The 13,725-nt window shown below is 48.6% G+C and overlaps 1 protein-coding gene across 1 annotated transcript in view; it reads left to right on the top strand.

Moving 5' to 3' along the window:
- Positions 1-13,725, top strand: part of GABBR2 (gamma-aminobutyric acid type B receptor subunit 2) — a 429,129-nt gene that overhangs the window by 312,374 nt on the left and 103,030 nt on the right. The window contains exons 9-10 of the mRNA XM_017527825.2: positions 5,670-5,750; positions 11,239-11,389. Of these exons, the coding sequence (XP_017383314.1) occupies positions 5,670-5,750; positions 11,239-11,389 (232 nt within the window). The remainder of the gene's footprint in view (positions 1-5,669; positions 5,751-11,238; positions 11,390-13,725) is intronic.

The following is a 13,725-nucleotide window of genomic DNA, read 5'->3' on the forward strand; positions in this document are numbered from 1 at the left end:
TGTTTGTCCTACAGTTTGTGCTTTTGAAGTCTCTCAACAATTATTTGCTGTCACTCCTAGGAAGTGACCCCCTACCTACCAGGTGCTGGCCAGCTTGGGGATGGGGGTTGGTGGGGCTGAGTGGGTAAGATACAGTCCTTGCCCTTGGGGAGCCCACAGCCCACCCAGTGCAATGAGGAGCAGACACAGACACTAGCAAGGTGTGATGCATGATAAGGGACGGTGCAGGCAGCTGTGGGCATTCAGAGTTGGGCACTCAGGTCTACTTGGCATATGTTTTTTTAGATGGTGTCTTGCTCTGTTACCCAGGCTGCAGTGCAGTGGTAAAATCTTGGCTCACTGCAACTTCCACCTCCCGAGTTCAAGCAGTTCTCCTGCCTCAGACTCCCAAGTAGCTGAGATTATAGGTGCGTGCCACTATGCCTGACTAATTTTAGTATTTTTAGTAGAGACAGGGTTTTGTCATATTGGCCAGGTTAGTCTCTAACTCCCGACCTCATGATCTGCCTGCCTCAGCCTCCCAAAGTGCTAGGATTACATGCATGAGCCACTGCACCCAGCACCAAGATGAATTCTGAAGGACCTGGGGGAGACCGCCAAGAAGAAGAGAAAAAGTGCTCCCAGGGCAGACTGCCTATTGTATATGACCTGGGTCCCCTCAGGTACTTAGCTCTTGCCCTTGAGCCAGTTTGCCTCGATCGATGGACACATCTACGCCTGGCAGTTATTATTCCCCACAGTATTTGGCCAGCGTCCACCTGGCCTGTTAAAAATCTCATAACGAAGGTCAGTTAACTGAGCTTGTGAAAAATGTGGCAATGGCTTTTTTTTTTTTTTTTTTTTTTTATATGGAATTTTTGTTTTTTACCCTGCTGTGTTGGTGACATCTCAGGTGCCATCTCAGCTCACTGCAACCTCCGCTTCCCATCTCAGCCTCCCAAGTAGCTGGGACTACAGGCTTGAGCCACCACACCTGGCTAATTTTTTGTATTTTTTTTTAGCAGAGACAGCGTTTCACTATGTTAGCCAGGGTGGTCTCGACCTCCTGACCTCATAATCTGCTGCCTCGGCCTCCCAAAGTGCTGGGATTACAGGCGTGAGCCACTGTGCCCGGCCAGCAATGGCATATTGTTTATGGTAGTAGAGCACAAAGTCTGCTTCTGTTCTGTGCTACTGAGAGCAGCTGCTGGGAGAGGGAGAGGGAGCAGGTTGGGATGGGGTAGAAGAAAAAAATCACTGAGAAGTGGCTGTTCATCCTGGGGAAGAGCAGAGTTGAGACCCACGGTAGCCAGATTCCAAGTCTGAAGGATGGTCAGGAGCCAGAGCCGAAGTGACCTGGGGCCCCAGCACAGAGCCAGGACCCATAAGGGGAAGTCGCAGGGAGCAGGTTTTAGCTTGGAGTGAGGAAGACCCTTACAAGCAGCTGCAGAATCATTGACAAAAGTTGGGGGCTGCAGAGATCTCCCATGCAGCCCACTCACTTAGCAAGACCCAGGCAGGGAATGGGGCTTCCCCAGGGCTACTCACAGAGGGACCGCAAAGCCAGCACCAGCTCTGAGGCTCCTGTCTCCTAGCTCAGAGCTCTTTGCTATGCCTGAGTTTGAGATTTTGTTAGGGGTCCTAGAATTGAGTACATTTCTAGAGTCTGATTTTTGCTGAGCCAAGATCATCTTTTGTTTCACACCCCAGAGTTATACATTCTATCTCTGTGTGTGTTTTCAACAACAATCAAATTCTAAAGAACACATTCTGGCTCCCCCAATTTGGAACCAGAACCAAGTGAGAAGACAAATCTACTGCTGGCAGTTACTATACCCCAAATAAGATTGGATACAGACCACATATAGACCGGTTGACCTTGTTTGCACAGTGGAGTTAACAAGGAGCCCAAGAGTTAAAAACTAAGAGGCTGGTGCCTATCATGGTCACCACCTGGCTGGCGTGCGAATGAATACAAAAATACACAGGACAATAGTCCTTCCATCTGCAGACTCAGGAGGCGCCCTGAGCAGAGTGCAAGAGATGAGACCCAAACTGCATGGGACAACAGAAGCCAGGCTGGCCAGCAGGAATCAGAAGCCCTGGACACACATAGGACATGGCTTCAACATGAAGAGCTGTCATGCACAGTACCCTGAGTCCACATCAACTAGGACACTGGGAGGGGAGGAGCAGTACTCAGGGAAGGCTTCCTGGAAGAAGTGGGTTAGGGCTTGGACAGGTTAACTTGGTAAAGTGGGGGGAAAGCCACCTCCCAAGTGGAGGAACCATGGTGGGGAACAGATGGCAGGAAGAAAACATGAAGAGTGCTTGGGAACCTAACATAGAGCCCACCGTTACTTTCATCATGAATCAAATAACCATAATTTATTGGACACTTACTGTAAGTTAGGTTCCAACCTAGGAACTTGGCATATATTCTCGACTTTAACCCTCCTATTAATTCTAAAGTTCCCAGTTTACAGATACAGTCATGAAAGATCTGAAATTGTGATTTTAAAAAAATCTGTATATCTCTAGCCCCTAGCACAGAGCCTGACACGTAACGGGTGTCCAGTAATGTTCGTCGAATGAATTAATAAAATAATAAAACTAGGGGATTTAGTATAAACATCTCTCCCGTGTCCAGGACGTCCAAGGCCACCTGGCTTAAAGACATGGGAATGACTTTAACTTCCCACCACCTGCAGTGCTGCTTTTGAGAGATTCTTTATCATGAAATACAGTGAGCTGAGCCTGGCATGCAGTAGGCACTCAACAAATGTGGGCTGAATGACTGGCAGCCCTGCTCAGTATGAGGGTAAAAGTGTGCTGAATTCAGAACTAGGAGGCCCATGTTTGGTTACCTGCTGGGTCGCTGCTGAGCACGTGGCTCTAAGTGGGTACTTAACCTATTTGAGGCTCCTCCTGCCTCTTTAGACCAGGATGAATTATGCTCAATTCATGGTTTGCCATGAGTGTTAAATGCAGGAACTTGTGAAGCGCCTGTGAGCCTCCAGCATTGCCCCCAGGGAGAGATTATGGTGATTACGGTTGGTGGGAAGCTGAGTATTATTTCAGGGCCATGGGACGGTGCATACAGCAGGGCGTGTGAGTCAGAGGGGCGGACTGTGTGGCCATGGTGCAGCGGGGTGCCAGCCACATCATTCCCCACTCTTGATGATTGATTCTAATCAACCTGCATATTTCATGCACTCCCTCCCTGCATCAAATAAATAAATCAGGGCCTCCTCTGAGCAGCGGGACCTGATTGGGACATCTGCAGGGCTCAGGACTTCAAAAGGCCAGAGCAGGGATATTGGAGCCCCCAGTGGATTCTGCTAATGTGACATTTAGGAGCCAGGTGACCCAGGCAAGCGACAGCTGCTTGCGCAGTGTGATGCCCCCTAAATGACAAGGACCTTTGTGCGGAGAAGGAAGTGACTTTTACAGCCCCTGTTTCCACCACACACGGTCAGAGGAACACAGGTAGAAGTGTGGCCCCGGGAATTCCCTGTTCTGTTTTCTAAATGTTTCTAAGGTACCAGCAGCGCATCTGCATTTCTGCAAAGAAATTCACTTAGAGCTAGAGGCCCAGGAGGCGGTTCCTCAGGGTGCCTTGGAATTCCTATATAGCCTCTAGGCATTTTGCAGGCCAAGTTCTGCAGCTCCGGAAGGGACCCACTTGCATTTCACTGAGGCCTTCGTTTGGGGATGGGTGGACAGTCCTCTTTGTGCTTCCAGCATTCAGGAGGCACAGGCAGTCTATGGAGTGGGCACTTGGCACAAACTGTCACCTCTCAGGAATCTCATCAAGGCAGCCCCATGTCAGGGAAGAGCATGGGCTATGGAAAATGTTCAGGGTTTGAGTCTGGGTTCTATTCTTAATACCACTGGGGCCCTGGGCAAAGCCACAAACTGTCTTAAGCCCCCATTTCCTTGTCTTTAATGTGGGACTGAGACTACCTACTCTACACGCTATTTTAGCTAGGCAAGAATATGTACATAATAGCACTGATCCAGCACACTGTAGGGGCTCGGTCGATACTCCCAGCCCTTTCTAACTGCTTCCCACTCTTCTCAAGCCTGCTGTTCCCTGGGGTTCCCATCTCTGCCCTCAGACTCACTGCCCCTTTTTCCATTCTTCTAACCACATCCTTTCCCTGAATCTGCTTCATCCATGGTCACTGGTATCCTCCCAGATGCAAGATCCTCAGACCCTGCTCAAGAGGCTTCTCCCAGCCTCTCCGTGGCATGTGGCACTTTGGCCAGCTCTATGGTGAAGGTGTGCCCTTCCTTGACTTCTAAGATGCCCAGTTCCTCCCAGAACCCTGCTCCCTGCACCCTGGCCACCCCTTCCTGGTCTCTGCTTTGCCTGCTCCCAGGGGTCAGGGCTCCTCTGGAGTCTGCACTCGGTCCTATCCTCTTCTCGCTTGGCTCACTTTCCCTGGGGGTCTCATTCCTGCCTCCTACTGCAATTCCCAGCTTCCATACTGATGACTCCAGCTCACCCCCAGCCGCACCTCTCCCCACAGCTCTGGACACAAGAGCATCTCTGCCTTGATGCTCCACAGGCACCACAGGCTCAGCACATTGGAAATGGAACTCATTATTCTTCACCTTTTATTTGAACCCCTCCCGGGATTCAAATTACAGGGATAGGAACTGAAACCCCTCATCCCCACCAGAACCTCAGATGACCTTGGTCCCCCTCTTCTTCATCTCCCATTTGATCACTCAGTTGTCCTGATTTCACCTGGAAGAAAGAAACTTTGCTTAAGTCTGATGCCCCTCTCCATTTCTTCTGCCACCACTCTGGACCAGTCTTCATCCTCTTTACCCTTGACAATGACCAAAATAATGAACTAAACCCACCAAGAACTTTAATAAAGATGAGAGTAAATTTGAATGCACCACTTGGATTTAAAAACACACTGAACAAGTGCAAGGAATGAAGGGCAGTGGGAGACTGTGCTTAGTGTGACACAGCAGAGCAATGTGGCTTCTGAAAGATGCTAATTCCACCTGAGGACGTATGTAATAGCAATGTAAACTCCAGAACGAGGGAGAGGATGGTCCCCTCTGCTTGCTGCTGACCAAATCATGCCTAAAGTGCATTGGTCAGTCCTTGAGTCCACACTCTACAGAAAGACTGACTTTGTGGAATCTGGCCCACAGAGGGGCTGGGGTGGGGAAGTGGGGAGACTGAAGTACTGTTCTGTAAGGAGGAGTTGGGGGATGGTGTCAGCTGAATGACCTGTCTTTGTCTTCAAGTATATGGGGCTATCCTAGGGTAGATGGAGCAAAAGTGGTCTGTGTGGTTCTAGAGGGCAGAGCCAGTTGAGTGGGGGGGGGCGGGTGGGGGATGTTACAGGGAGACAGTTCAGCTCAGTGACCTGGAAGAACTTGGTACCAGGCAGAGTACAGTTATAGGAAGCATGGGCTCCCCATCTGTGAGGTGTGAAGTAAAGGATGGACAACTAGTTGATAAGACAGAGACAGTATGAGAGAATGTTCCAGCATAGATCGGTTTAGAAGTTTTGTGATTCTAACCAGAAGAGGCATTGGAGACAGGGAAGCCTGCAAGAATATACCTAGGGCTTGTGAGAGGAGCAAGAGCCTGGAGTAGGAGCACCCAGACACAAACCCAGATCTCAGTCTAACTGGCCACTGTCTCTTGCTCCCCACAGATAGCAGGGAGGTGAAGGTGGGAGAGTACAACGCTGTGGCTGACACACTGGAGATCATCAATGACACCATCAGGTTCCAAGGTAAGGCAGGTGGGCTTCTCAGAGGAGGGGGCCTGCCCAGTTGCTCCCAGGCCTGGACATTGTCTAAGGGTTAGGGGCAAGCTCAGCATCCTTGGCTTCATGGGGTCAAGGGAACATCCTCAACACATACACTCAATCGTTGAGCACAGGGCTCCAATCACTTGTATGGGCTCCAGCACCTGGCATGGGTCACTAGAATTTGTATGAAGTGCACACTGAGATGTTTAAACCATTGGATGGCCAGGAGTAATTCTTTTTAAATGTCGTCCTGCTAAATTTAGGTCTATCTTCTCCTCTGGCAAAGAGTTTGACTGGGTTGGCAATAGGCCTGTCTATCTGCTGCTTTTCCTGGAAGATTATTTCTTCTTCTCTGCTAGAGGACAACTCTTCAGCTTCTATGACCAGCTCAAATGACGCCTCTTCTGTGCAGTCTTCTGTAATTGCCACCCAACTTAGCTGATGACTCCCTTCTGTTTGCTTCCACAGTCTTTTCTCTGCCTCACCTGTGGCCACTGTCACTTTACCTTGATATTACTAGGTGATTCAGCTGTGAGCCCCTGACTGGATCCTATTTGACTTTAAATTCCTTGCACCAGCCAAGGTCTGGCACATGTTGAAGGCTTGGTGATATCTGATGACAAAATGAATTGATCAAGTGAGTGGGTGGATGGATGGATGGATGGATAATTGGATGGACTCATGAATGGGTGTGTGAATGGGTGGATGGATGAATAGATAGGTGGGTAGATGGGTGGGTGGATGGATGGACAGGTAGATGGTGGACAGATGGATGAGTGGGTGAATGAATGGATGGTTGGATAGATGGATGGATGGATTGATCAAGTGGATGGATGGATGGATGGATAGGTAGGTCGATAGATAGGTGAATAGAAGGGTGAGTGGATGAGTAGACAGATGGACAGTGGATAGACGTATGGACACACACAGTCTAGTCACTGAGTAGCCATAGAAAAGCTGCCACATGCATAGCACTCTGATGTTGTTACTTTGACTCCACTGGGTCAGCAGAAATTGGGACAGGACAGCTGGCTTTCTGTGCCAGAAACTTTCAGGTTCCTTCTTGAAAGCAAGGGCACCAGAGAAGGCTGTCCCACAGACCCTTTGATTAGACTCTTATCATGTTCCTCTATTTTCACTGGACCTGAGGGATTCCGCCTTGAGAACATTGCAAAGCAAAACTCCAGTTAGCCTCTGAGAATGGGAGTGGTCTCCAGACTCAGGTGGGCCTACCCATCCCAACTGAGGGAGCTGTCACCAGACATATCGTCACCTGCTACCTCATGGAGCCACAGAAAAATTCTGAAAGGCGGGTATGCAAGTCCTGTTCTCCCTGTTGTACAGTTGAGAAAATGGCTTAGAAAGGGTGACACTCCAAATTCACACAGCCTGTTCTAACCACCATGCCCCTGACCCCCAAGATTGCCCTGTCTGCTCTCAGACAGGGCAGATCGGGGTTTACTGAGCAAGGACTCTGGGTTTACAAATTGAAGAAAAGATTCAAGCACAAAATAAATAAAAGACACAAAACACAACTGACAGGAAAACCACGAATTTGGTGGTGCTGGGATCCGCAGCCAGGACAGTGGCTGAACAGTGGTCAGAAGGCACCAGGTCTTCACTGTGATGCCCGGGCCCTGCCTTTCAGCCTCAGACTCTGCTCCCAGGCTGAAAGAACACAGGAAGCAGCTGTGCCAGGCCTACTTCCTGCTTCTCAGACCTCCCCCACCACCCAGACCATGAATAATCAGCCTCTGACACAGAGCCCAGGCCCATCAGGGCAGAGCCTAGGCCTTCTGTCCATACCTAGTGTGGATTCGGCTGTCAGCCCCGCTCACTCGGACCCCTGCACCAGCCCCAGTGAGGCTTCTCACTGCGATGCCTTCCCTCCTTAAGTCCACTTTGCCCTCAGCAGCCAAGGTGCCCTCGCTGTCATGCCAGGCTTAGGATGCCACCTCTGCTCAGAGCCCCACTCAGAGCTGTGGGCCCAGGGCCTCCAGGAAGGGACCCTCTTCACTTCTCTGTCTCCTCTCTCAGATCCCCCCAACCAAACTGCTTACAGCTCCTCAACTATCCTGAAACACCACTGAGCCTTGGCTCATGCTGTGCCTTCTGCCCAGGATGCCCTTTCCTTCTCGTCTTCCTGGCCAACAGCCACCTACTCTACTCCTCCTCCAAGACTCAGCTCCTTCGTCGCCTCCTTTCTGTAGCACTTCCTGACTCTGTCAGGCAGGACTGCACTCTGCTCCCTGCTCACGCTCAGGCCTCCTGTCTGATGTTATCACATCGCCTGGACCCCAGCGTCACTGGCAGCTTTGTGTAGTGGTTAGAGCACAAGCTTCAGGGTTAGGCAGATCTGAGTTCAAATCCTGCCACCAACTAGCTGTAAGAGCCACTTAACACCTAGAAAAACATTGCCCCCTCTGTCAAGTGGGAATAATCTTAACTACCTGTGAGGCTGTTGTGTGGATCAAGTGGGAAAATAGATCTTGCTTAGCCTGTCATAGGCATTCAATACATGGGATTGCTCATTAGCGCTTTTCTCTTTTTTCCTACAACTAGTTTGTAACTTCCCTGAAGGATGGGACAATGTATTTTTCATCTTTGTGTCATTGGTGTCCAGTCCCAGGCCTGACAGATGGGAGTTGATTATTAATTGTGATTAATCATCATTAATGATGAATGAATGAGTGAATGGCAATGAATGGATGAATAATGCATGAATGGACCAGATGAAAAGCAAGCAAGAAAACTCAGGACTTTTGCTGTTACTAACACTCATAAACCAAGCTTTTGGTTTCCACAAAGTCTTAATTAAGACACCCCTGTGGAGCCATCATTTTGTAGGAAGAGAAGAAAGCGTAAGAAGGAGACAATTTTCTCTCGCCTACTGTCAATTTTCTGGAGTTGTTTCTACACAGTGGACCCCAAACTCACTAGTGATCATACTACCTGTGAACCAAACCTCAGTCTCCTTTCTCAGTGTCTACAGAAGGGCTTGTTTCTGGCCAGGAACTCACAGACACCCCGGGACTGTTCTTGCATTTGGTAGCCAGAAGGCACTTGAGCCAGGTGTTTGGAGAAGAGGGATAGGCAGAGGGGAAATAAGCTTTGAGACGGTAAGCTTTCACTTCTGGAAGCAAGAAGTGTTGTTACCTCCATCTCTTTGTGTCTGCTTTAGCCCAGACTTTTGCCCCTTGACGCCACTTTTCTTATAAAAGTTACTTTACATGGAATTGCTTAAGGCTTCACATTAACCGTGGCTGCGGGTTCCTTGCTGTTTTCAAACCTGGCAACTTCCCTAAATTCCTTAGATGGTTTAAACTCTTTTAATCCACTAAATGTCTCTCTCTCTCTCTTTTTTTTTTTTTGGTGAGACAGAGTCTCACTCTGACACCCGGGCTGGAGTGCAGTGGCACTATCTTGGCTCACTGCAGCCTCCACCTCCCGGGTTCAAGTGATTTTCTTGCCTCAGCCTCCCGAGTAGCTGGGACTACAGGTGTGCACCAGCACACTCAGCTGATTTTTGTATTTTTGGTAGAGATGGGGTTTCCTCATGTTGGCCAGGCTGGTCTCGAACTCCTAACCTCAAGTGATCCACCCGCCTTGGCCTCCCAAAGTGCTGGGATTACAGGCATGAGCCACCACGCCCAGCCAAAGCCACTGAATATTTCTAAACACATTTGAACTTGCTAGCAGTGCTTTAAACCCAGATGTTTAAGGGAGTTCTCACGCTCTGCTGCCACGTCTGCCCCTTTCCTGCTTGTCTCCTGAGAAGAGGCATAACTGGGATCCTGGTGGGGCTCCCAAATTCCTGGGCTTGGCCACTTTGTAACACCCAGCTGATTCCGCAGACCCCTGCTGGAGAGAACAGCCCTGAAGTTTCACAGTTCCACAGCAGAAACCTGACCTGAAATAGCAGCTGAGAAACTAAGAGGGATTTGCACCACAATGAGATACCATCTCATGCCAGCTAGAATGGTGATCATTAAAAAGTTAGGAGACAACAGGTGCTGGAAAAGATGTGGAGAAATAGGAATGCTTTTACACTGTTGGTGGGAGTGTAAATTAGTTCAACCATTGTGGAAGACAGTGTGGCGATTCCTCAAGGATCTAGAACTAAAAATACCATTTGACCTAGCAATCCCATTACTGGGCATATACTTAAAGGAGTATAAATCATTCTATTATAAAGATACATACACACATATGTTTACTGTAGCACTGTTCACAACAGCAAAGACTTGGAACCAACCCAAATGCAATACAACCTCGTGATAGGCTGGAAAAAGAAAATGTGGCACATGTACAACATAGAATACTATGCAGCCATAAAAAAGGATGAGTTCATGTCCTTTGCAGGGACATAGATAAAGCTGGAAACGATCATTCTCAGCAAACTAACAAAAGAACAGAAAACTAAACACTGCATGTTCTCACTCATAAGTGGGAGTTGAACAATGAGAACACATGGACACAGGGAAGGGAACATCACACACCAGGGCCTGTCAGGTGGTGGGGGGCTATGGGAGGGATAGCATTAGGAGAAATACCTAATGTCAATGACAGAGTGATGGATGCAACAAACCACCATGGTACGTGTATACCTATGTAACAAACCTGCACATTCTGCACATGTACCCCAGAACTTAAAGTATAATTTTTAAAAAGAGGAATTTGCAGGAAGCTTGGGGAGTCCCTGAATCCCTCATCCCAAACCAGTCTCTGCCTGCCAAAACTAAAACAGGACAGAAAGATGGATTTTCCCTGAAACCCTCAAGGTTCCCCAGGTTCCTGGCACTCTTGAAGAATGAGCAGCGCACCTCTATAGTCACATAGAGAAATGGAATCTCACAGTTCCAGGCCTGTTCTGGCACAGCAGGGAGAGAAAGGTAGCTTCTGCCTCCCACAGTTACGCAGAGTCTTAAGGAAACAGAAAGCCAGATAGAGCTTTTAAAACACGATGACATTGAAGCAGAAATTCTGTAGCCAGAGCACATATGTGTCACCATGGAACCAACAGGCAAGGCATCTGTCCTGTTGAGGAGTGATCATTTATTATGTATGCGTAGGAGCAAAGATCTTGAGGCTCTTCATCCCCAAAGGCACCCAGTGGTACCTGCTCACATCACCCAGCCCTGTGCTTCCAGGCCGTTGTTACCTAAGGGGATAAATGGTGATGGTTTTTCAACAGTGTAATTAGACCAAATCAAATTCTAGTCTTCTAATGGCTATTAAATGCATCACAAATTCTTTATTGATTCTATTTAGAGAAAGAAATAAGTCCTGGCTCAGGCTCCCTGTTGGGCAGACTGGCCAACTGCCGGATCTGGCTCACCCAGTAGATAGATGTGCCTTGTGTAGAGTTTGTGCACAGGGCCTGGCTGGCTGGCAGGTACACTAAGGCAAAGGTCTTCTCTGGGAATGATTTGCACTGGGTCCCACTGATGTCTTCTTCTTGACCTTCTAGGATCCGAACCACCAAAAGACAAGACCATTATCCTGGAGCAGCTGCGGAAGATCTCCCTGCCTCTCTATAGCATCCTCTCTGCCCTCACCATCCTTGGGATGATCATGGCCAGTGCTTTTCTCTTCTTCAACATCAAGAACCGGAATCAGAAGTAAGCCACCCTGGTCCTCCTCTGCAATATCACTTTCTGAATTGACAAGCCTGTGGATACGGTGAAAGAGCACCATATGACAGATTTCCCAGGGACACAGAGGTCTGCAGGGCAGTTTCCCAAAGTGTGTTACTCAGTTGCTAGGATGTTGTAGGTGTTATCTGCTTGTGAGCACACGCACACACACACATACACATAACACAGACACACATACACATACATACACACATGCACACATATAACAGACACAGACACACATATACACACATACACACACACACACACACACACACAGGCGGGGCTGCTGGTTGCACAGGAGTGTAGTCAAATAAGTTTGAGGAAGCTGAATAAAATCGAAGGGTCCAAGTCTGTGGGCCTTCCATGGATATACTCTGTAGATATACTCCTGTACTTTGTGAAGGTCCAGGAGGAAAGATATAGAAGACAGAATTCCCCAGACTTCTTTGCCCCTATCGCCTAGCATCGCTGGGAATCACCACTGAAGGGGTTCACAAAGTCCAGTGAAATGGACTCCCACTGGTATAGTTCATTATGGCCCAGGAAGCCCTCCCTTCCATCATCCCGTGACCCTCATATCACAGAGCAGAGCCCTAAGTTCCATGATGGAGTGCTGCTGTGTACTCGTGGCAGAGCCTGTCTCCTTGGCTTCTTGTCTTAATTTCTTTTCCCTACCACATGCCCTTAATTCTCCAGAGGAGAGAAGCTCACTCTGAGTTATTCTGGTCAATCGTGGGAAGAACCAGCCACTACTCCAGGCGGTGGTTTTTACCAAGTGCATTTCGCTTCTTTGGTTTCCATAGCAAATCCCTGAACCCAGCCCCAAGCTGTGGGATGAGCAGGGCCTCAGAGCGTGGGCCATCTTGGGGACATCCATAGTGACCACCTACCTGGTGCCATGGCTCTGCCATGGTGCCCAGAAGCCACATTGCATGAACTCGTGGGCTGCCAGGAACAAGCCTGATTTTGAAGAAAATAGCTTTTTTGGTTTTTGAGATTTTTAAATTTCTCCCTGATGCAAAGAAGGAATTTGGAGGCTCTAGACTTTTGCATGTATGTGCTTGGTTTTTTTTTGTTTTTGTTTGTTTTTTAATTTTACTTTTTGTGGAGACAGAGTCTCACTATGCTGCCTTGGGCTTTTCTCAAACTCCTGGCCTCCAGCAGTCCTCCTGCCTCAGCCTCCCAAGTCGCTGGAGTTAGAGGCATGAGCCACTGTGTCCAGGTTATTTTGTTGTTCTTTGGCTTTTTTTGATAGCAATTGCTTAGGTCAAACCTATTTCCTGAAAAAAACAGAAAAGAGTTTTCTTTTCCTGTTTCTTACCACAAATAGCACGTATACTACCACCAAAAAAAGTGAGGCAACTTTGTCTGCTCTATACACATGTTAAATGCTGACCATACCTCTGAGCACTTGGCACAGGCCTGGGCACATGGTCGGCTCTCAGTGTTAGATTGACATCCCTAGATGCCTCAGGAAGCCCCATCAAAACAGCAAGTTGCCCCATCATAACCTAAACTCCTTGAATTCCTTAACCGCCCCCTCTTGGGCCTCCTGGGGTGGAAGTTACCATTACTCTTCCTAAAAGGCCAGCATCCAGGTGAAGTTTTCTTTTTTTACTGGCTTGGCTATTTAAAAATCTCCAGAAAGATAGATAGAAACCATCATTGTGATTCCCAGTCCCTCCCCCGACTTCTCTCTTCCTAAATGCTATGCATCCCATAAGGCCCACCTCCTCTGGGAAGCCCGCCGCAACTCCCAGGCTCTCCCCTCCCCTGACTGCTGTCGTAATAAGAATGGAGGCACCTAAGTAGTTCACAGTTTACAAAAGGACCTCCAGGGACCCAACGTCATCTCAGCTTCATGAGTGTCCAAGGCAACAGGATCAGTTATCTCATATACAGGTGAGCCAATTCAGCCAGGCTAAGTGACTTGTCAAGGTATGATGACCCTTATGGAGTGGCAGAGTCTAAGCCCTGGACCCAGTGCCCCCAACTTAAAAGCCTGCATGCAGTCCACAGAAGAAGAGCAGCCGGTTTCTTATTTCCCTCTCCCTTTGACGCATCGCATGTTTTAAATGTGAAGGGTTAACAGAACTGCAGAATGCAAAGGAAAATGTTAGGGAACCATTGGCTGTGATTACAATCTGCGGAAGAGCCCCTCAACCACAGGATGCCTGAAACCCTTCTTAGCTGATTGGGCTGGGGGAGCCAGGTACCTACCAGCCCACGGATGACCTTGGCTTGCTGGGCAGCTGGGGGCCACGCAGGGTTCCAGGAGGAAAGGACAGAGAAGGATGCAGTCTGGAAGTGTAAAGAAC

This window comes from Cebus imitator, unplaced genomic scaffold (assembly GCF_001604975.1).
Source record: "Cebus imitator isolate Cc_AM_T3 unplaced genomic scaffold, Cebus_imitator-1.0 Scaffold51, whole genome shotgun sequence".
Classification (NCBI taxonomy): domain Eukaryota; kingdom Metazoa; phylum Chordata; class Mammalia; order Primates; family Cebidae; genus Cebus; species Cebus imitator.